The 21,818-nt window shown below is 43.7% G+C and overlaps 1 protein-coding gene across 5 annotated transcripts in view; it reads left to right on the top strand.

Moving 5' to 3' along the window:
* The window catches only part of CFAP74 (cilia and flagella associated protein 74), a 284,293-nt gene that overhangs the window by 56,650 nt on the left and 205,825 nt on the right, over positions 1 to 21,818 (top strand). For all 5 annotated transcript variants that reach the window (XM_077457647.1, XM_077457646.1, XM_077457645.1 and 2 more), the window contains 4 exons: positions 2,165 to 2,369; positions 8,508 to 8,681; positions 14,801 to 14,971; positions 15,916 to 16,034. In XM_077457647.1, the coding sequence (XP_077313773.1) occupies positions 2,165 to 2,369; positions 8,508 to 8,681; positions 14,801 to 14,971; positions 15,916 to 16,034 (669 nt within the window). The remainder of the gene's footprint in view (positions 1 to 2,164; positions 2,370 to 8,507; positions 8,682 to 14,800; positions 14,972 to 15,915; positions 16,035 to 21,818) is intronic.

Here is a 21,818-nt window from a genome sequence, read left to right as displayed (position 1 = left end):
TGTCACAGAAACAGGAGGCTCAGGAATTTTTACAGAAAAACAAAAACAAGTTCTCTGACCTCCCAGGGCGTACACACCTCATCCATCATCACATTGAAACTGAGCCTAGAAGCAGAGTAAACCTTAAGCCCTATAGGATACCCGAGGCACGTAGGGAAGCCGTATCTGCCGAGGTAAAACGTATGCTTGCTCTGGGGGTAATTGAGGTGTCACAGAGTGAATGGTCCAGCCCAATTGTGCTAATCCCAAAGCCCAATGGAACTTGGAGGTTCTGTAACGATTTCAGAAAGTTGAATGAGATCTCCAAGTTCGATGCGTATCCTATGCCCAGGGTAGATGAGTTGATTGAGAAGTTGGGTAACGCCAGGTACATAACCACCCTCGATCTCACAAAGGGCTACTGGCAGATTCCACTTTCTGGTGAGGCTAAAGAGAAAACTGCATTCTCCACCCCTGATGGGCTATTCCAGTATGTAGTGATGCCATTCGGGTTACATGGAGCGCCTGCAACTTTCCAGAGGTTGATGGACTTGATTCTGCGACCACATCGTGATTACTCAGCTGCCTACCTCGATGATGTGGTCATTTTTAGCCCTGATTGGGAAAGTCACCTCTGTAAGGTACAGGCCGTGTTGGATGCCATAAGTGATGCGGGGTTGACCATAAATGCCGAGAAGTGTGCTCTAGCCCTAGAAGAGGCCAAATATCTGGGCTACATTATTGGGAGAGGGTTGATTAAGCCACAGCTAAATAAAATTGAGGCAATACAGAATTGGCCTAGACCCCTGACAAGGAAACAGGTTAGAGCTTTCCTGGGTATTACGGGGTATTACCGTAGATTTGTGCCGAACTTTGCCTCAGTTGCTGCTCCACTAACTGACTTGACAAAGGGCGGAAAGACAGCAATGGTCACGTGGACCCCAGAGGCCGAGAAGGCTTTCCAAAGCCTTAAGTCTGCCTTGTGCCAACCACCTGTCTTAGTTACCCCCGATTTCAGGCGAGAATTTCTGGTCCAGACAGATGCCTCTAACACAGGCTTAGGTGCAGTACTCTCACAAGTAGTGAATGGTGAGGAGCATCCGGTGACGTACTTGAGTAGAAAACTAACCCCGGCCGAGAAAAATTATGCCATTGTGGAGCGAGAATGTTTGGCAGTGAAGTGGGCCCTAGAATCTTTAAAGTATTACTTGCTAGGCAGGAAATTCAAGTTGGTGACAGACCATGCCCCCCTAACATGGATGAAGTTAAACAAGGAGAGAAATGCAAGAGTGACTAGATGGTTTCTCTCCCTACAAAACTTTAATTTCACTGTGGAACACAGGCCAGGGAAATTACAGGCAAATGCTGACGCATTGTCGAGGGTGAGTTGTCTGTGGGGACAAAAGGCTCAGCCCTCCGGTCTGAAAAAGAGGGGGGGGATATGTAGACATGTCACTGGAGAAGTGATCGAGGGGGTGTACATCTCACCTAGGTTGCTACACAGTGTGAGATGGTAAATCCAGGATGGATCAGTTTCTCAGCAGCGATATGCTGCTGAGTTGTTATTTAATTTTGCCGGGCCTGGGTTTATATGGAATGGCAGGTAGGTTTGGTAGAGGGACCTGTCATTCCACATCCCCCGATCCAGTTCTGGGTTTGGGATCAGGTGAGCTTGGATCCTAATTAGCCTGGGAAGCTAAAGGCTCTGTAGGGTCTGCAGGTGATTGCTTCTCAGCCAGGGAATGAACAATCTGTGTGTTGAAGGAAGCTGCAAGCACAGCCACTGCTGGAGCTAAAACTCACCCTGCGATGTCCAGGCGAAAGACGCTGTGTTTGTAAGTGTCAGATAGGTGAGCAGAACCTGTTAGTAAGCGCCCAGCCGGGCTAGGACTTTTATTTTTGTTGTACTTAGAAAGCACGGTGTTGCTGTATATTTTGTTTGCTGGACTGTTTGTACCACGAATAAACGCCAAGATCTGCTTTATAAATTCCAAGTCTGCTGTGAACTGTGTCCAAACACACCCTACCCCGGGAAGATCCCTTACAATATATATATATATATATATATATATATATATATATATATATATATATATACACACACACACACACAGATTTAAAAAAAATAATAATATGCTTCAAGTAAAGATAGTAATTTGTACTTTACTAATGTTTTCACACACAGGGAATTTGAAGAGTCACAAAAATTAAGAAAGCAAGAGATTATTAGTCGGATTTTACAAGAGGAAGCCAGCCAAGCGAAACAGAAAAAACAGACCTCTCTTACAGAAATGAGCAAAAGTCGGGAAAGCATGAAACTCCGAGCCAAAACCATTCAATATATTCAGTCAGCCATTTTGACGGAGCCCGATGAGGAGCTTGTGGTTACAGTAAGTGCTCTCTTCTTGCACAGCCAGCTAAATAGTCTTTATAGCCCTTCCTCTGCATTTATGACCATAGATGCTACTTTTAAATTACATTTTAGTAATAAATCTAAAACCCAAACTTTGTTTTTTAAGTTTAGGATAGAGTGGTGAACGCTTGGTGCCCCATGTCAGGTTTTAATTGCTCTCTGTGTTCAAGTTAAGGTGGCCATACATATAGATTTTTTTTCTCACTCTGCCTATTCCTCCATCCATGCTAGACAGTGCGGATGGACAAATTCCAGCTGTGCCTATTGTATTTTGACAGCCAGCCCTGTCAGTTGTCAGAATATCCAAACAGCAGCTGCATTTGAGTTGATACTGCTGTAGTTCAGATAATATTTTTTTTACCTGGCTCATCCTGGGATGGGACTGACATGGCCGGCCACTGAGCGAATTATAGCAGGTTCAATGGGAACTGGCTAAAATTTGAACAGCGTATGGCCAGCTTTAGGAAGATTTATCCTTTCTGTTCTGTTAACAACTTTAGTCCCTGTATTTGTGCTGATAACGATTGTCACCGCAGCTGAATGTGAGGGAAAATCCAAAATGTTATATTGTCATCACAACAAGAATGATAGGGAAATCTTCTAATGGGGACTTCTTGCTGAGTCTACAGGACAGAAATTTAAGGGAAATGCAAGAAGCAAAAAAAAAAAAACTGGAGTTTTATCCATTTTCTACTGTATCCAAAATGAAAAGCATTTTGTAGATACACTTTAAAGAAAACCTACTTTCACAGCTGCATTTGAAGAAACAAGAAAGGAGGCTGCCATTCTTATTGCTAAACTCATAATAAATGTTGCTTCAGCCCCTTAGTGACTGGCCTGGAACAAGCATGCAGAAAGCGAAGTGTTGGGAAACCTAATATGCTTATTTCAGTCAGATTTCAGTACAGATTAACACTAGTGCAAATTCAGATGCAACTTGAGTCATATAGAATGCCATGGCAAGGGAAATCAAATTATATTCAATAATGTTCGTTTTCATCAATGCAGCTCAGCACGGTGCGATTTTGGAAGAGGTTCCTGTGTTAATTTTTTTCGGCATCCATAGCACATATAGAAATAGCCAATGCTACAACAAACATGTTTAAAAGAGAAGTATGGGTTTTCTTTCGTTTTGTAGATTCATACTTGCCTAGGTGGATGCAGTATCGGCCTGATGCTGCATCTGTTCCCCCGGCGTCTCTGCACTGAGAATCGAGCCAACGAATACACCGCCGATGGCTCGGTTCTCACTCCTCCCTGAGCGGAGAGCTGCTGACTGTCAGTCAGCATCTCTCCTGCTCTGCTCCTCCAAGCTTACTGGAGCGCTGAGCTGTGGAGGGGCGGGGAGTGGCTATCTCAACGGCTCGCTGAGACTGCAATCAGTCAAGGTAGCTGGCGAATGCAGACTTCTGAAGTCGGGATGACGCAGTGCCTCGACTGATTACAGTAACGTCAGCGGAGAGCGGACTTCAGACTGCTCTCTGCTGAAAACGGGTCACAGGAGTGCAAAAATAATTGCACTCCTGTGACCCATAGGAGAAGCCCAGCCTAAAAAGCTCAGGCTGGACTTCTTTAAGGAGTTGATGTGGAACCAGTTTTTTTTTTTTTTTTGAGCGGCAGTAAACAATGCACCTACAACCAACCCCCCCACAGTCAGTCATGTTACCAGCCCCGCACCTACCCCATCTATGGCATGGGCAGCGCTTCCCTCCGGGCGACGGCTTGCCCTGCGTCTCCTCCTCAGCATCACGGCGGCTGTTCGCCTCCTCCCTCCCTCCTCCTAGGCCAATGGGATCGCTTCTCCTTTTGGCCAATCAGGAAATGGGTCTCAAGACCCGCTTCCAGATTGGCCGGAAGGAGAATCAGTGTGACAATAGGGAATATTAATTTGCTATTGTCACACAACTGGATGAGCTTGGTGCGCAGTGCTCTAAATCCTATTAGAGCCTCTGGCTGTATTCACGTGCTTCAAAGAAAAAAGAAAACATTGGAATCCATGCATCCGGTGCCTCATATATAGATTAGGGGGTTGGACTGATTGATAGGAGAGCGGACCCCCTGCTCCCTGCATTACAAACCGCCACTGTGTGAAACATTCACACGGTCCTCACAACCAATTTAAATCAGGGTGCACTTCATAAGGTGAATTTTCAGATCCCCAAAATGTGTTTAGACTGTGACTGTGGCAGTGGGAGGAGCCTGGACTATATACGGCATAATATTAGTACCACTGATGCCATCTAATCTGCCAAACCTTCTACTAGAGGCAGAGCCAGGACAAGGTCATCTAGAGCCCAGGGTGAACATGACAAACTGCGCCCCCTCCCCAAGATGTATGAACATTATATGCCAGCATGCTCTCCCCCTTAAGCATAAATTTCCCCTCCCCAGCACAAGTTGGCCCCCCTGCTTAAATCTCCCCTCCCATCACAAAAATTCCCCCCCAGCTCAAGTCCCCTCCTAGCACAATTCCTGTACCCCTCAAATTTCCTCTCTAAGTATGCATCCTCTCCTCCCACTCCAAATCCCCTCTCCTGGCACAAATCCCCTTTACCATATCACTGCTTCTAGCACAAATACCTCAAATTCCTCCTCCTAGCACAAATTATCTTCCGCCATCCCCCACCCAACACAAATCTACCCCCAAATTCCTTTTCCTATCATCCCCTAATTTCCCCTCCTAGAACTATTAGTACCCTCTGCTGCCTCCAATGTTCCCCCTCCCAAGAAAAATCACCCCCCCAGCTCACATGATACCACAGTGCCCAGGGCAGCCATCCCTCCTGCCCACCCCTTGTCCCAGCCCTGACTAGAGGTCACAGAGGGAGAGGTTCTGACATGGACCTAGTTCTCCTTCTGCTAACTCCACACTTTAGCTGCTTGTGAGTGAAATAATGTAGTTCTTTTATATGACACTATGGGGGGGGGGGGGGGGTGGTGTATTTGCTAAAACTGGAGCGCTCAGAATCTGGAGCAATTGTGCATGGTAGCCAATCTACATCTAACTTCAGCTTGTTCAATTAAGCATTGACAAACCTGGAAGCTGATTGGTTTCTCTTCAGAGCTGCACCAGATTTTGCACTCTCCAGTTTCAGTAAATCCATCCCATGTGTGCTTTCTGTGCTTGTTTGTATTTTTCAGTGTCTAAGTAGCAAAACTAGCATAAGTGGGCTTGCACTTGCATCCTTAAAAACAAAAAAGCAATGAAAGCTCCAAAATGTTTGTCCTGCTTGATCTTTTTAAAACTAGTCATCATGTCAGTGCAGTTCATGGTATCGTTATCACAAGCAAAGGTGACACTTTTGTCTTGGGTAGCACCCTCTGTGTCAGCAGTGCTAAACCTTTAATACGAACAAACCCAAATGTAGATGTGTCATTATTTTGGTACCCAAATGCTAACACTGCTATTGGTAAAAAAAAGTGGTTGCAGATACTATAGGATTAACAGTATTATTAATTGTCAGGCCTAATAATATGGGAAGAGCAAACATTGGTTCGTGGACTCCATTTTGAATCTTAGCTCTTCAGTTGCACAGTCTTCCTTAAAGTGGAAGTCCAGCCAAAAGTTTAACATTTTCTATTATATGGAAAATATCTTTATCTTTGACATTATTCATTTTCTGTATAGCGGTTTGTGTCACTTAGAAAGTCTAATTAAAGCTATACAATCAGCTTCTTCCTGTTCTTCAGGGACAACCTTACTTATTTCTGAATTCTGCATGGGGGGCCTCTCACTTCCTGAAAACGTTGTCCTTCTCTTCTTCACACCCCCACCCCCACCCCTCCTCTCCTTTTTAGACAGACATGGGGGGGGGGGGGGATCAGGCCTTGGAAGTATGTTACATTTGTTAGAAACTATAAGATAGATTACAATGCACCATGCTGCAGATTTTCTACAGTGTACAACAATGTGGTTGTTTCTGCATGGCACTGTGTGCATGGTGTGGCACTGTGATGGCACTGTGTGCATGGTGTAGCACTGTGATGGCACTGTGTACATGGTGTGGCATTGTGATGCCACTGTGTACATGATGTGGCACTGTGAGGGGCACTGTGTGCATGATGTGGCACTGTGATGGCACTGTATACATGACGTGGCACTCTCATGGGCACTGTGTGCATGGTGTGGCACTTGATGGCGCTGTGTGCATGGTGTGGCATTGGGATGGCACTGTGTACATGGTGTGGCACTGTGATGGCACTGTGTACATGGTGTGGCACTGTGATGGAACTGTGTGCATGGTGTGACACTGTATTGGGCACTGTGTGCATGATGTGGAATGGCACTGTATACATGACGTGGCACTCTCATGGGTGCTGTGTGCATGGTGTGGCACTTGATGGCGCTGTGTGCATTGTGTGGCATTGGGATGGGCACTGTGTGCATGGTGTGGCACTGTGATGGGCACTGTGTGCATGGTGTGGCACTGTGATGGCACAACAATGGCCAGGGTTGTCAGGAAGAGGGCTTAATCCTCATCAACATGGTGGCAAGGTACTTTGGGATGGGGACGCTCGCTCGTCCCCACCCCCTTTCCTGACCTGCCGAGCTGTGTGCTTGGATAAGGGTCTGGTATGGATTTTTGGGGGGCCCCAATGCCGTTTTTTCGGCATGGGGGTTCCCCTGAAAATCCATACCAGACCGAAGGGCCTGGCATGCTCCCTGAGGGGGAACCCATGCCAGGTTTTTTTTTACATACCCATACATACACTGACTGAGCATTTGCTGAAAGCTGTCAGTCATGACCTGTAATCAGGAGCCAGTGGGATTGGCTCCAATCATGTGACTGCTGGGAGAGCTAATCACAGCGATCACATGATAGAGAAGCTGCACTGTTAGTGGGTTATAATCAAAGTGGTGAACAGCGCTGATCAGCAGACATAAATAGGACCCTCCGAGGCAGAGTAAAAACTTTTTATTATTGTTAAATATTAAAATGTTCACCAAGGCATACAGCAGTCAATTTATGGTCATGCAGAGACTTGGATTAAAAAAATGACAGTATCTGAAGGCTGGAGCCACATGGATGACACAGGCTTAGGGATACCTAGCACAAAGCCGTTTTACAAAGAACACAGGAGCATCGCTGGTGGGCAGCCCGTCCAGAACCATAAGGCCAGGGGTCCCATGAAGGGGGAACTAAACTGTAGGACAGGAACTGTTGGGGCCAGTATACAGCAGCCACTCGCACTGTGTACGAAGCCAGGAAGTGAAGTAACAGCCTGGCAAACCCTGCTGCTGAGGCCAATTAGGAAATGTCGATGCCAAGGGAGCAAAGAGAGCCACACATCGCTGACTAGAGACACTACATGTTTCGGGACATGAACCTTCAGGTTAACTCTGAGGACTGGTGCTCAGAACTGAACGGCATACTCTGGGTGTGGCAGGACCAGAGTCTTTCCCAATAAACTGAGGTGTTAACTTCAGAGAGGGAACACGAAGTTGGAGGTTGCCAGATGACAGTCAGACCCTGTCCCCAACCAGTATAGGGCACCCCATCACTACATGCTTAATCGGGCTCCTAGTATTTTTCCTTTTTAGATTTGTTTTCTTTTTGGAATGTGCATATACCACTTCTGTATGACTTTGGAGGACCTCTGACCCAGAACATGGGGCAATTGTTCTTAATCCTTGGCTGAGTTCTTTATGGTAACCTACTGTATGCAAAAATGTTAATTTTTGAACGTGACATACTATATTGTAAGTGTAATTGTTTATAATATCTCTTTATAGAGTGGCAAACTGAAGAAGATTTATACAAGTGTTTTTTTTTCAAATAGTCAAAAATTTAAAACACCTGTAAACTAAATATGGCTAAACCTGAGTTACCGCATTTACAAGCTGTTACAGGCATTTGACCTTTCCAATGCCTCTGAATATCCGTCCTGAACGCATTTTTTTTTGCTTTCCAAAAAATGCGTCTAAACTCAACTGCCTAGAAACTACTATAAACGACCCTGTGTACATGTACTGATAAGATAACATAGGGGGGAGTTCAGGGGTAGCTGAAAAAAAAAAACGCCCCACTGCTCCTAAATGTCTGTTTACCAGCAGTAGTATACACAAAGCCTAATAGTGCGGCATTGTAACTTTTTGGTTTTCTATTGCCTACAGGAGAAGAAGTGGCGGTCTCTGTCCCTTTCGTCATCTGATGAAGAAGATAGCTCCTCTATTCAGACATCTTCTGATGTAGAAAGAGAGATACCTCATGTCCTAAAAGAGGAAAGCGGGAGCCTTTCTCAGCCAGAGTTCATGGGATTGTGGAATCAAGACTACAAGCCCTATAAGGTAATCGTGGCTGAGTGGTGATGGTGTGGGTGCTGAATATAAAACCAGTCTTATATAATAGCATTCTGTGAAATACAGGGGTGTTCATAAATTACCCTTTTTCTTTTGGACAGAGAGGGCAACATAACTGCCGACTGTCCATATTTATTTGTTTCTTCACAACACTTGATTGCCTAGATTTGGAGATGCCTCCAGACATCTGCTGTCCAACCTGAGAACTGAAAAAAATAATTTAATAAACACATTTAAGATGTTTGGAGATGCTACTATGAAAATACCTAAGATCTTGGTGACAAGAACAAATGTACTGGAACCGAAGTTGAGTAATATCTATACTGTTCAAGATACTAATGAACGGGAAAGAGTAACTTTTTAGCTGGCCTTGTTTGAGTGTAGGACTTTAAAATTTGAACCCTTAGGGGAAAGCAGCATAAGTGAGGTCTTAAAGAGACTATCAATGATCTAACCTCATAGTTACAGTACTCTTGGAGGAGTTTGTTGCAAGTAAATTGAATAAAAAATCTAGTTAGAAACTTACCGGTTACAAAGGGTCTTGGACCCAAAAAGAACAGATAATTTTACTACCTTGTTTGTAGACTATCTACTTCCACACTAAAGAACATAAAATGGAAGCTAAGGGATCTAATGCTAGACTGGTTTTCCAGGTTTCTCTATTCCAGATTTATCAGACATACAGTTGTGCTCATACGTTTACATACCCTGGCAGAATTTATGATTTCTTGGCCATTTTTCAGAGAATATGAATGATAACACAAAAACCTTTGTTTCACTCACGGTTAGTGTTTGGCTGAAGACATTTATTAACAATTAGACATGTGCAATTCGTTTAGTTCCAGATTCGTTTAACAAATTTCCTGCCAGTTGTGGCTGCAATCTTTCTTGGTCTACCTGACATTGGCTTGGTATCAAAAGAGACCCTAATTTTCCACTTCTTAATAAGTGATTGAACAAAGCTTTTGGATATATTTTTATATCCTTTTCCATCTTTGTAAAGTTTCATTACCTTGTTACGCAGGTCTTTTGACTGTTCTTTTCTACCTCCACATGGCTCAGCGTCTTGCCTGCTTAATGCATCCATGTGAGAGCTAACAAACTCATTGACTATTTATACACAGACACTAATTGTGATTTTAAAAGCCACACATGTGGGAAATTAACCTTTAATTGCCATTTTAACCTGTGTGTGCCACATTCTGTGTTTGTACCAAGGCCAAACATTCCAGGGTATGTCAACTTGATCAGGGTCTTTTGGGTAGTTTCTGTTGTCATTATGATTTAAAAAGCGTAAACACAGTTGATTGATAATTAATGGCTTCAGCCAAACACTAACCATGTGAAAGAAATGTTTTTGTGTTATTCATATTCTCTGAAAAATAGCCAAGAAATCATAAATTCTGGCAGGGTATGTAAACTTATGAGCACAACTGTATATCTTTTTTCACCATCCGAAAGAGCATAGCTCTCAAATTGCATTAACCACATGTAGAATTTTCTGCTTGAAGTGTCCTTCAATTACAATAGTCAGACACTGCTTTTACACCGGAGAACCTGAAAACTCCTTTGGAATCTCTGTGCCTTCTCACTCCCCTGAGAGAACAACCTGGCCAACAGTCAATTGTCTGCCTTAAGCCTGGGCATTTTGAAAGAAAGTGTCATGGTAATGCCTAAGCCAGTTGTGGTATGATTTCCACAAATTAGACATCCTCCAGTTCTCCAAGTGGCAGACCATAAAATCACCCTAAAAACCTCCATTCATTTTTAGTAATAAAAAGTCTCCCTTCCTTTTAGAATTCTACACCCGCCTACTTTATGGATTTGTAACATGATTGTTTCAACTAGGCCTTTCTCCTACCTGTTGCTTTTTAAGTAAGGTATTTCAAGATAAGGACAAATAACTAAGCTCAACTATTATTTACATTTTTTTTAACACCAGTTTGATAGCTTGTTAAATATATATTAAGGTTTTTGTTTGATCACCACAATAAAAAAAATAAAATAAAAAAATGTTCGACACCTGAACTGATTTGTGTTCATTAGGTCAGACCATTAGGCCGCGTACACACGGGCGGACTGTTCGCTCAACTTTGTCCGCTGAACAGTGTTTCAGCAGACAGTCCGCTCGTGTGTGGGGCTTCAGCGGACAGTTTCAGCGGACAGTTTGACGAACAAAGTTTTTCGGAAATTCCGAAAAACTGTCCGCTGAAACTTGGTTTGAGCGGACAGTCCGCCCGTGTGTAGGCCACTTTCGAAATGAGCAAACTGTTCCCGCTCGGAGGAAAGTCTGCTCATTTCGAGCGCGTCTCCAGGTAGGCGGGGCCCGCGAAGGAGACGTCGCGGGCCCCGCCGCCTGGTATGGACTTAAAGGGGTTGGTCACATGGGTTGATGTCACATGGGGACTATGACATCGTAAGGGGGCGGGGTCACCATGTGACCAACCCATGTGACATATACCATGTGACACCGCCCCATTGTCACTATATAAGTGGCCGCACAGCGCGGCTCTGGCATTCCGGCCGGAGAGAGCGACATGTCAACATCTCCTGGAGAAGAAGAAGAACAAGAAGAAGAACGGAAGGCGACCGGAAGGCGACAGCGGCGACAGAAGACCGGGCCACCGCCTCTAAAAGAGCTATAAGAAGGCGCGGTGGCCCGGCAGAAGAACGGAAGGCGGCGGCGACAGAAGACCGGGCCACCGCCTGCAAAAGAGCTATAAGAAGGCGCGGTGGCCCGGCAGAAGAACCGAAGAGGGGGACAAGACCCCCGAAGTCGGGAGAAGAGGCCGGCGGCGGGGAGGAAGAAAGCCGGACTCCTCCGCTAGCAAAAGAGCTACAAGAAGATAGCGGAGGAGTCCGGCGAGAAGACCCCCGAAGACGGAAGACCCCCGGAGCTGTGCAATAAAATATTTTATCTCGTGTGTTGTGTTTTTTTTTTGGGTACTTTTATTTTACAGGTGAATGGGTAGGGGTACATTGTACCCCATACTCATTCACATAGGGTGGGGGGCCGGGATCCGGGGGCCCCCTTATTAAAGGGGGCTCCCGGATTCCGATAAGCCCCCCGCCCGCAGACCCCGATAACCAACGGCCAGGGTTGTCGGGAAGAGGCCCTTGTCCTCATCAACATGGGGACAAGGTGCTTTGGGGTGGGGGGGCCGCGCGGCCCCCCTTCCCCAAGGCACCCCCCATGTTGAGGGCACGCGGCCTGGTACGGCTCGGGAGGGGGGGAGCGCTCGCTCGCCCCCCCTTTCCTGGCCGGCCGGGTAGCGTGCTCGGACAAGGGTCTGTTGTGGACTTTGGGGGGACCCCACGCTGATTTTTTTCGGCGTTGGGGTTCCCCTTTAAGTACATTCCAGGCGGCGGAGCCCGCGACGTCTCCTTCGCGGGCCCCGCCTACCTGCACACGCGCTCGAAATGAGCGGACTGTTGCCTCGTGTGTGGGCGAGTCCGTTCATTTCAAAAGTTGCGCGGACTTAGTACGACGAACAAAGTTTGCCGTATTTGTCCGCTCAAAAAAGTGCCATGTGTGGGCGTGTTCGTTCATTCAAAAGTTTGAGCGGACTGTTTGACGAACTTAGTTTCGGCAGACAGTCCCCGCGTGTGTACGCGGCCTTACAGTTACTTCACTGACATGTTGGCAGTAGAGTCCAGATGACTCCAAATCACCTGCTCTCCCCCCACACATCTCAAGTCGTTAACTTGAAACAGAAACTATTACTGTGTGGGAGCTAAATTCCAAAATATAGATTTTAATTTACTTTACTTTAACTGATAATTGCATAGTCATGTAACTCTGTACCCAAAAAAAATTGAATTTTTTTTGCCACAAATAGAGCTTTATTTTGGTGGTATTTGATCACCACTGTGTATGTTTTTTTAATTTTTTTTGCTAGAAACAAAAAAGACCCACAATTTAAAAAAAACAAAAAAAAACAAACAAAAAAACTTTATATTTTTACTTTCTGCTATAAAACATATCCAATAAAAAAATGTAAAAAAAATGTTTCTTCATTAATTTAGGCCAATATATATTTTGCTACTTGGTTTTTGGCAAAAAAATCACTATATGTGTATATTGATTGGTTTACACAAATATTATAGCATCTACAAACTATGGTATATATTTCTGTAATTTTTTTTTTATACTCGTAATGGCGGTGATCAGCGACTTATAGCGGGACTGCGATATTGCGGCAGACAGTAGGACATTAGCTGACACTTTGTTGGAAGCAATGACACTAATACAGTGATCAGTGCTAAAAATATGCACTGTCACTGTACTAATGACACTGGCTGGGTGATCAAAGTGGTAACTCTGTGCCTAGCCAGTGTTTGTGTACTGTATATGCTGCTTTCATTAGGGGAACAGATGGATTGTAGTCTTTGCTTTGCAGGAACACAAAATCCACCCCTTCCTGGCAGAACAGAGATCTGCCTTGTTTACATAGGCAGAGCTTCATTTAGTGTTTTTGCCCGACGATCGCTGTGTGCTGTGAAGAATCACAGCAGAAGTGGCCCACCGGTGTCACATGTACGCCCCCTATAGGCAAAAGTGCAGGATCACCTATATATACGTGATTTGGTGCAGAGCTGCCGCCCTGTAGCATTAAAATGGTTATAGGGCATTATCAAGTGGTTGAAACAATATGAATAATATGATGAGCAAGAAATTTATCTTTTATAAGCTAGCCTTCACAGTTTATTATAATTAAATTTTGAGTTTTCAGGTATCCTGTCTATAGTGGGAAGAAGGTCATTCTGATAGAAGTAATACGCCTCCCAAAACTGGAATATCAGTTTTAGGTGGAGGCGTTCTTTACTTGTATATATTAATCATGTTATAGTCATTATTCTGTCTGTGCATATAGAAAGCTCATAAGAATGTTTAGTCTGGCTGTTTTAATGCAAAAGCTTCTTTAGTTGCTTGTTTTTTGCTGTTTACCTCTGAGGTCTGATTGGATCTGACTGGCTAGAGTAGAAAGCCCTTGATATGTGTCTATACACTGATTCCCCACACAGGGGTGATTATCCTCTGCCGTGTCCTTCTGTCTGCCCTGTGCTCTGTTCTCCCTCCTCCTCTGTTCTGTCCTCAGCCACACATCACATTGTGTTTGTTGGCTATTGTGATATACATAACTGAACATGACAGGCGTGCTGGTGAATATGAATTCACTTCACGTAGGTATTTGCAATTCTATGAACCTGCAGTATTTAATACATTTTTTTCCTTCATGTTTAGCAGCCCATATTGACTATTTAAATTTGCACGCTGCCCAAATCACTGTCTTGGCTCAGTAGGTTTATTGAAATGTTAGTGCTATTATGTTCCATCCTCAGCATGGGAATACCTTTTGAAACCGGTAAAGTCCCTACAAATTTGTTAATTTAGTTTGTGTCTTGACATTTATACATGAAGCTATCTTAACACACACCAGTTTCCATGTAGCATTTTTTGTTAGCAAAATAAAATATAGATACCTTTTTATCTTTGTGAGAATCTTCTTAATAATATTAGACATTAATGGTGGTTTGCATGTATTCTGCATATTATATAAACAGGGCTGTCTTTTTAAAGGTGTTCTTCTGGTAAAAAATAAGTATACAAGCACCCCACTGCCTTAATATAATTGCAGCTTCCACAGTGGATCGCCCCTTACCTAATTACTACAAGGCTGCAATACCAATTCTTACCTGAAAGGGCGGTGAAAAGCTGGGGAGGGCATTAAGTACCCCATGTGATTGTTAGCCCCAGGTAGCCCACCTACCCATCTGATATCTCTAGATCCAGCTTATCAAAATCTTTTCTACTTAGTTGACATGTGACATATCTTGATATCTCTTAGAAACTGTACTGGGAGCTGCCACTTTTACTAAACAATCCACACACCAGGAACCTATGCAGCTCAGATGGGCTGGATCCATTCATACCTAGAAGGTGGGCTGTCTCTTTGCTCTTTGTCTTGTAGAGAGGTCCTTAACAGCCAGTCCAACATCCCATAACATCATAAGCAAGAACAGACAGATCCTGGAGCACTAAGTAAGAAATGTACCCTGCTAATTTCTTCTTTCATCTTTCTGATTATTCTTTCTTTTATCTTTAGGTGCCAAAGGAAGAAGACATTAAGCCTGTAGGAGGGAGTAAAATGGAGAAGGAGATTATGGCAGAGTCTTTGAGGAAGCTCCGGAGTGGAATAGTTGAGAAGCAAGTGGTTTCTGGACATGAATTTAAGGGTTGCCCATTTTACAGTAAACCAAAAGTTATTCATTTTAAGGTGAGTGCTGTAACATGGTAAGCATAGTCTGACAGTGTGTAGTGATTTATAAAATTACTTCTGAAGAAGTAATTTGCATTGTTTTGCTGTAGGCAGCCACTTTGCTGAAGGCAGCCAGTATAACTGCACTGCCAACACCCAACAGATCTAACCTACTAAAACCCTAATAAAGGGGGAGCCCTAATCCCCTGAAACACGTTGGATGTTTTGTGTCATACACTAATAAAGTGATCATAGTTCCCCCACCGGCTTGAGTACACAAGACTTTATCGTCACATACAAAGCTCTTCACCATACTCAACAATCTTCACCTGCTTTAAAACTGTAGTAAACCGCCACTGAAACAAAAATTAACTGGACAGACTTGCCTATAAAGCAAATCCTTCCCACGCAGCTTTGTCACGGATATCCGACGCTGCCATCTTCACCCAGTCTTCCTTCTGGGTTCATGAGCTCTGGCTTTGTGAATGGCCAGAGCTGCAGTGACATCATGGAGCTCTGAAAGTACAGCATGGGTATGCCATCACTTCAGAGTGCATGCACCGGTGACATCACCAGCAGCATCGCTTGTGAATATCTCCTAAACTGTGCAAATTTAGGAGATATTCACTGTACCTACAGATGAGCCTTATATATAGGCTATATATAGGCTTACCTGTAGATACAAGCTCAAAAGTGGAGTTTACCTCCGCTTTAAGGGATTCAATCCATGAGTCAAACCACCACAGACCTACTACTCCTCCCCTTGACAACTTCTGGCACTACCACACATGTATACTACATTACTTACAAATATGACCTGGAACAGATTATGAAGTCTAAATCCTTCATGCAGCAGTGAACATGTTGGCAGAGGATGTGCTAAGAGGATGACTGAGCAGCATCAAATATGCTAGGCAGAAAGTTAACTGAAAGTTATTTCTATTTTCTAATTGCAATTATAGGACCTTGATGTGGGCAAGACGTATAAGAAAAAAATCACTTTGACAAACGCATCATATACAATAAATTTCTGCAAACTAGTGGAAGTTAGTGATCATCTGAAGGACTTCATCACCATTCAGTAAGTAATTAACTGTTCGGATTTAATCAGAACTTGAACTTGAAATTACCCCAACAAATACAGTATCTACCTTCATTAGCGATCAAAATATCTATAACTTTTTGACAAGTTTATTTGTAAATTGTGTCCATTGTTAATTTTCAAATTTCTAATAAATGTTGAAAAAAGTGTGTATAAAGCCACAATTTTTGGATAGAGTGAGGTTATTTTCTGTCTATGTCCTGCTGGCAGTATTCCCCCCTCTTTGTTTTGGTGATCATTTTATTCAGTACAAAGTGGTGAGAAATCCAAAATTTTCAATTTATCACAGGAAAGGAGTGTCAACTGTTCCACGGGGGGGGGGGGGGGGGGGGTAAGGTTAATGGGTGCGAAATACAATTGTAAGTTGTGATAGTGATTTATTGATATAATCTGTATTTGTATTTGGTAGTTTTTTTAAAAACGAAAAATAAAGAATATATAAAAAAAAACTGTTCCACGCCCTGGAGAGATTTCCTCTTACAATAATGACACGGGAAAAAAATTCCCTACTCTGTCCAAAAGTAAGAAAATAATACAAAAAATAAAAAAGTTTTGACTTTAAACACACTTTAAGTTTTACCTTTTGACTATTACTTCTTTTTTATGGTACAGTTTTGCACTTGTGTTTCTCTGTGCAAACAAAGGCTGCTTCAGAGCCCAACAGAAGACAAGGAACTGTCTGTGATAGTGAAGGATGAGTGATGAGTAAAGAATGCTACAATTCATGAGCTAGTAGAACCGACATGTCACATTACAAGACTGGGTTTTTGTAGAATGTTTCTCTTACAGCTTGCAGGTGGCATGGTAGGGATGTGATATGAAAAGCAATGAGGCTCCAGTGAATCCTATTCTGAGCTCTAACATGTTATATTGAGGCTGGGTTCACACCGCTGCGATGCGGGAACGCCGCGAATCCGCGGCGTTTTCCCGCATCGCACGACTCCCGCCGGCAGTTCACACTACCCTATGCGAACGGCTGGGAGTGTCAATGATATGTTAATGACACCCCCAGATCCGATCGCATATCGCAGTGTGATCTGCCGACTCGCACAAGAATCGGATCGCATGGTGTGAACGCCCATGCGATCCGATTCTGTTGCGGACGAAAAAAAGGGTCCCGTGCGAGTTTGCTGCGGGACCGCTGCGAGTTCAGCCATACTATCTGTATGGCTGAACTCGCAGCGCTACGGAGATCGGATGTGATTTGCGGTGCGAATCACATCCGGATCTCCCCCCGCAGCAGTGTGAACCCAGCCTTAGGATGTTTGTGTTTGTATTTACTACTATCTGTGGACAAATGTTTCTTGTAAAGCCATAGGGTTTTGTATTAAAATCAACCCATCGGTTTCAAAAAACGGAAGCTTCCATTATTGACTTGCTTTTAATAGTACAGGCTCCCTGTTCTTGGTTCACCACATAGGGAGTCACTGAGTTGGAAAATATATGTTCAGGTGTTCTAACACCCAACTGGCTACGTGCTTGTTTAGGGAAGTGACTAATGGGGCAGTGAACCTATGATCACTGCAAATTTTTTAACTTTCGAAAATGAGAAGATCTCATATTTCCATCTGGATGGGTTTACTTTAAATAAACCTTTCTTGAGAAAAAAAATTGACTGGCAATACTGTCCTCTTGAAGGTGAGTCACTGACACAGGGCAAACCAAGTCAGGTCTTCTGATCTAAATAAACAATGCAAAAAGTTAAAAATATTACGGCACAAGTGATAATAACCTGGGGAAATAAAGCTGCTTGCAATATCACAACAAAACCAATTGTGCAAAAACATATATAATAAAAATTGCAGCGCTAAATAAATGAAGTCCAAAATAAATCATTAAAAAATAGTCCATATAGTGCTTGAACACTAAAGTGCATAGTGACAGATGAAAAAATAAAAATAAAAAAAGTTAATTGAAGTAATATCCAAAGAAATGTGATTGTTTATGGATATCCACCTGTTGCACCTCTACCTTGATAATAAACAGGATGTGAGCTTATTAGATCTCTAGACTTCCTTATAGGATCTAGAAAAGCACTTAAATAATGATCCAGCACTCAAAGCGAATCCCTGAGTGGTTAGACCGGAAAGGAAGGTAACATGGCTGGCCAAACAAACCCCTGATGTTCTTGAACATAGTCTAGTCCAGTGATGGCGAACCTTGGCACTCCAGATGTTTTGGAACTACATTTCCCATGATGCTCAACCAAACTGAGGAGTGCAGGAGCATCATGGGAAATGTAGTTCCAAAACATCTGGAGTGCCAAGGTTCGCCACCACTGGTCTAGTCTGTGTCTGAACTAACCACGCCAATTGAGCTTGTATACAAGTTATTGTTTTTCCTGGGAACTACCATTTTAATCGCTGACTATTCACTGAATTGCTGTAAGGGTTCCCCGGGTTATGAACCCGTTAGAGACTTTCCTCCTGTTTGTAATCCGGAAATGTTCATAAGTCGGGCCGCGCATGTGCAGAACGACAATTACGGACATTTCCGATGTTCCGTCGAATGCCGTTCAGCACATTTTACGAAGCGCCATCTGGCCATGCACTAGATTTTTCACCCCCCCACCCCTATGTGTTCTTCATGCCGTCTTTTTTTTTTTTGGGAGCTTGATAAAGGGCGCCATCTAGTACCCCAACCCCCCCCCCCCCCCGACCTTTACATTTCCTCCAAGTTATCCAGGTAGATCTCAACCTCTAAAAGGTTGCCTACCTTTGTGCTATATGGAGGATGAACATAAATGTATACTCCTTTAGGATATTTGCCGCAAAACACTATTAACTTATATTTGGGGTTTTTAGCAAAAATCCACATCCCTTTTGATTCTTAGCTGAAGCTGATTATTTGAGCACAATGTAGACAGATGGTTGAGGATTGTAGCAAGTCCTAAAAACACTCAAAGCTCAATGCTCTATGTATGTACAGTGTGCCAAAACCTCATCCCTGTATTCAAAGCTCTCATTGGCTCCATATAATGTGTCCTGATTACTCTAGTCTGGATTTATCATCCTACTGCAAATCACATATTATATATTTAACAGCAAGTCAATTAGAGAACATGTCTGCATTTAATTAAAAAAACAATAGAAAGTGTTTTAGGTATTTACAGGATATTTATTAACTGTTTCGGCAACAACACTGGATGGAGATAGCATTGAAGATATTGCATCTGAGCGTTTAGGGCTCGTCCACAGCGAGCCGCACTGAATGCACAGCCACTAGTGTTCACTCTGTGACACAGTGTTTATGTGCCAACCCCAATGCATCATACTGTTTCTTTTTCACAGAGGTTTATTGAAATGTCAAGTTTTTCTACTATAAATAAACACCGGTAGATTCAGGAAAGAAAAAAATAAATCCTGGAAGTCTCTAGCCAGCTGAGTACAGGCTTTCCAAATTCATTATTTATGCTGAAGTTCTCTCTGCAATAGTCCTGCGTTGGCACCCCTGTCTGTGCATACGGTTTAAAGGACCTGGCTCTGAAGTCAGGCCAGTATACCAGGGGATTCTCTGAAGAGGTCAGTTTGATGGGACCAGAACCATAGCACTGCTTCAGGGTAATCCCGTCTGAAGGATCACTTGCACAGTGAGTGCTGCGGCAGAAAGGAACTTGCTATGTAAGGGGATCCATTCTCTTTATTTGCACCTGTGATGTTTTTTTGTTTCGTTTTTTTGTTCTGCAGAAGCTCAGGGGCAGTTTGCAAGCTTTTTTACTTATTTTAGTAATTCATACCCAACTCAGAGAGTTTAGGAAATGCAGCAGCAATATGTGTCAGACCCTCCCCCCCCCCCCCCCCCAAACCTGGAGGTGTGGCTGGAAGCCCAAAAGCTGCTTTATCAATTGCAGGTCTTTGCAGCAGAGCCAAAATGGTTCTTTAGAAAGCAGGCCTATTATGAGGAAGGTCAGCAGACAGGCCATCTACTGGCCAAAATTGTTAATGCACAGCAGGGGGAGACCCCTATTTCTGGTTTACATACTGCTCCTGGGACGCGGACTAAATGCCCCAAAGTGATTATGGATGAGTTAGTACACTTCTATGCTGATCTGTATTGATCCAAAACACAGGCCTCTGCTTTGGACCCTCCTATAAGGGAAGGAGGAGAGAACCCCCCTAATTGCCTACCTGAGCCCCTTCACTCTCCAGCGATGTCCACGATCCCCCTCAGCCATCCAGCCATCCTGATTGGCTGACACAGAGCAGCGGTGTCATTGGCTCCCGCGGCTGTCAATCAAAGTCAGTCAGCCAATAAGGGGAGAGAGGGGGCTCCGTGTCTGAATGGATACACGGAGCTCTGACTCAGCTTGGGTGCCCCCTGTATCAAGCTGCTGCCTCAAAGGAGGGAGAGGCTAGGACCAGCAGAGAGGGACCCGAAAAGAGGAGGATCCGGGCTGCTTTGTGCAAAATTAACTGTGGAAAAAACTCATTGTGGAATATGGTTTTATCCAAATCAATTTACTTACTGGTATCGAGGTCCTGACCACCCTCAAATATAGTACAATTATAAAATTGTTTATAAAGATAATTCCTGTGAATTGGGAAAGAGAAGTGAAAAGGGGTCACAGTGGATATATATTATATGTTACAGTTTTTTCATATAACGGTATTTACATCCAACTCTTTGTTTAAACCACCAGGAGAGAGGGCATTGAAAGTAAATATCCATAAGGTCTCCCTTTGGCAGAGCTTGTGGAAGCGCTCTGCTTCGGGGAGATCTCTGGACATGGCCACCACTATCCACAGCTGTAGCCCTTTGTTGGATCTGTTGTGGACATTCAGAACTATGTTCACGGTTCCCTTCTTCTATGTACCGGCGATGATCTCCAATCCATCTGTCATGCTGGTCTAATGGTGCGACCTATGTAGTATAGGCCACAGGGGCAGGTAAGACAGTATACTACAAAATCTGTAGTCTATCATCCAGCACAGCTCCTGTCTCCCCCACAGTGTGAGACACACTGCTGCCCAGTGCACGAGGAATAGATGGAAAAGACCCCTTATAGCGTACCCATATTGAAGAGCATGTATACTGCCTACCTCTTGTGAGCAAACCATTATGGGGCCATATTAAATTATCTAATACTACGCTTACTGACGCTTTTTTCTCTTTCTTTTTGTCCGTTTACTTCAGAGTGAGCTGCGCTCTGGATTTTGGACTGTCATTGAGAACTTATACTGTGAACATTTTGGACTAATATTTCTGTGTTTGCCTTTGTGCCTGTTACCCATTCTATTGATTTATGAGGTCCACATCCCAAGAGTGCACAATTGGCAGGCAGATTATCTCAGCCGCCAACACATATACCAAGGGTAATGGTCTCTTCATCCAGATGTGATAAATCTGATATGCCAAATATTCCAAATGCTGGGGAATTCCAGTTTCAACAACAAGCTACCTCTGTTTGTTACAAGGACCAGAGATTTTCAAGCCTTGACCTCAGGTGCCCTAATAATCCTCTGATCTTAGTTCAGGCAAATTTAAATCCACCCTCCAGTGCGAATTCTGCCTCGTCTTTGCCACAAAATAGAGCAAGAGGAAAAAAGCGTCACCAAATTGCCCCAGAAGAACCTGTTACACAAACATACTCATGCTTCTAGCAGGCAACTCCTGGCCCCTTCCCAGCAGGCCAGATCTGCTAACTCAGAAGACAGAAGATATATTATTATATCTCAATATCTTATTTTTCCTGATTTGAATGCAGTGAATTCAGTCCCAGAGAGTACGCTGTGCCTCACATTCTGATCCTTCTGCAAACAGGTC

This window comes from Lithobates pipiens, unplaced genomic scaffold (genome assembly GCF_037356315.1).
Source record: "Lithobates pipiens isolate NorthernLeopardFrog02 unplaced genomic scaffold, aLitPip1_a1.2 Scaffold_27, whole genome shotgun sequence".
NCBI classification, from domain to species: domain Eukaryota; kingdom Metazoa; phylum Chordata; class Amphibia; order Anura; family Ranidae; genus Lithobates; species Lithobates pipiens.
The sequence above is the reverse complement of the archived record's forward strand: the minus strand, read 5'-3'. Positions and strand labels throughout refer to the sequence as shown.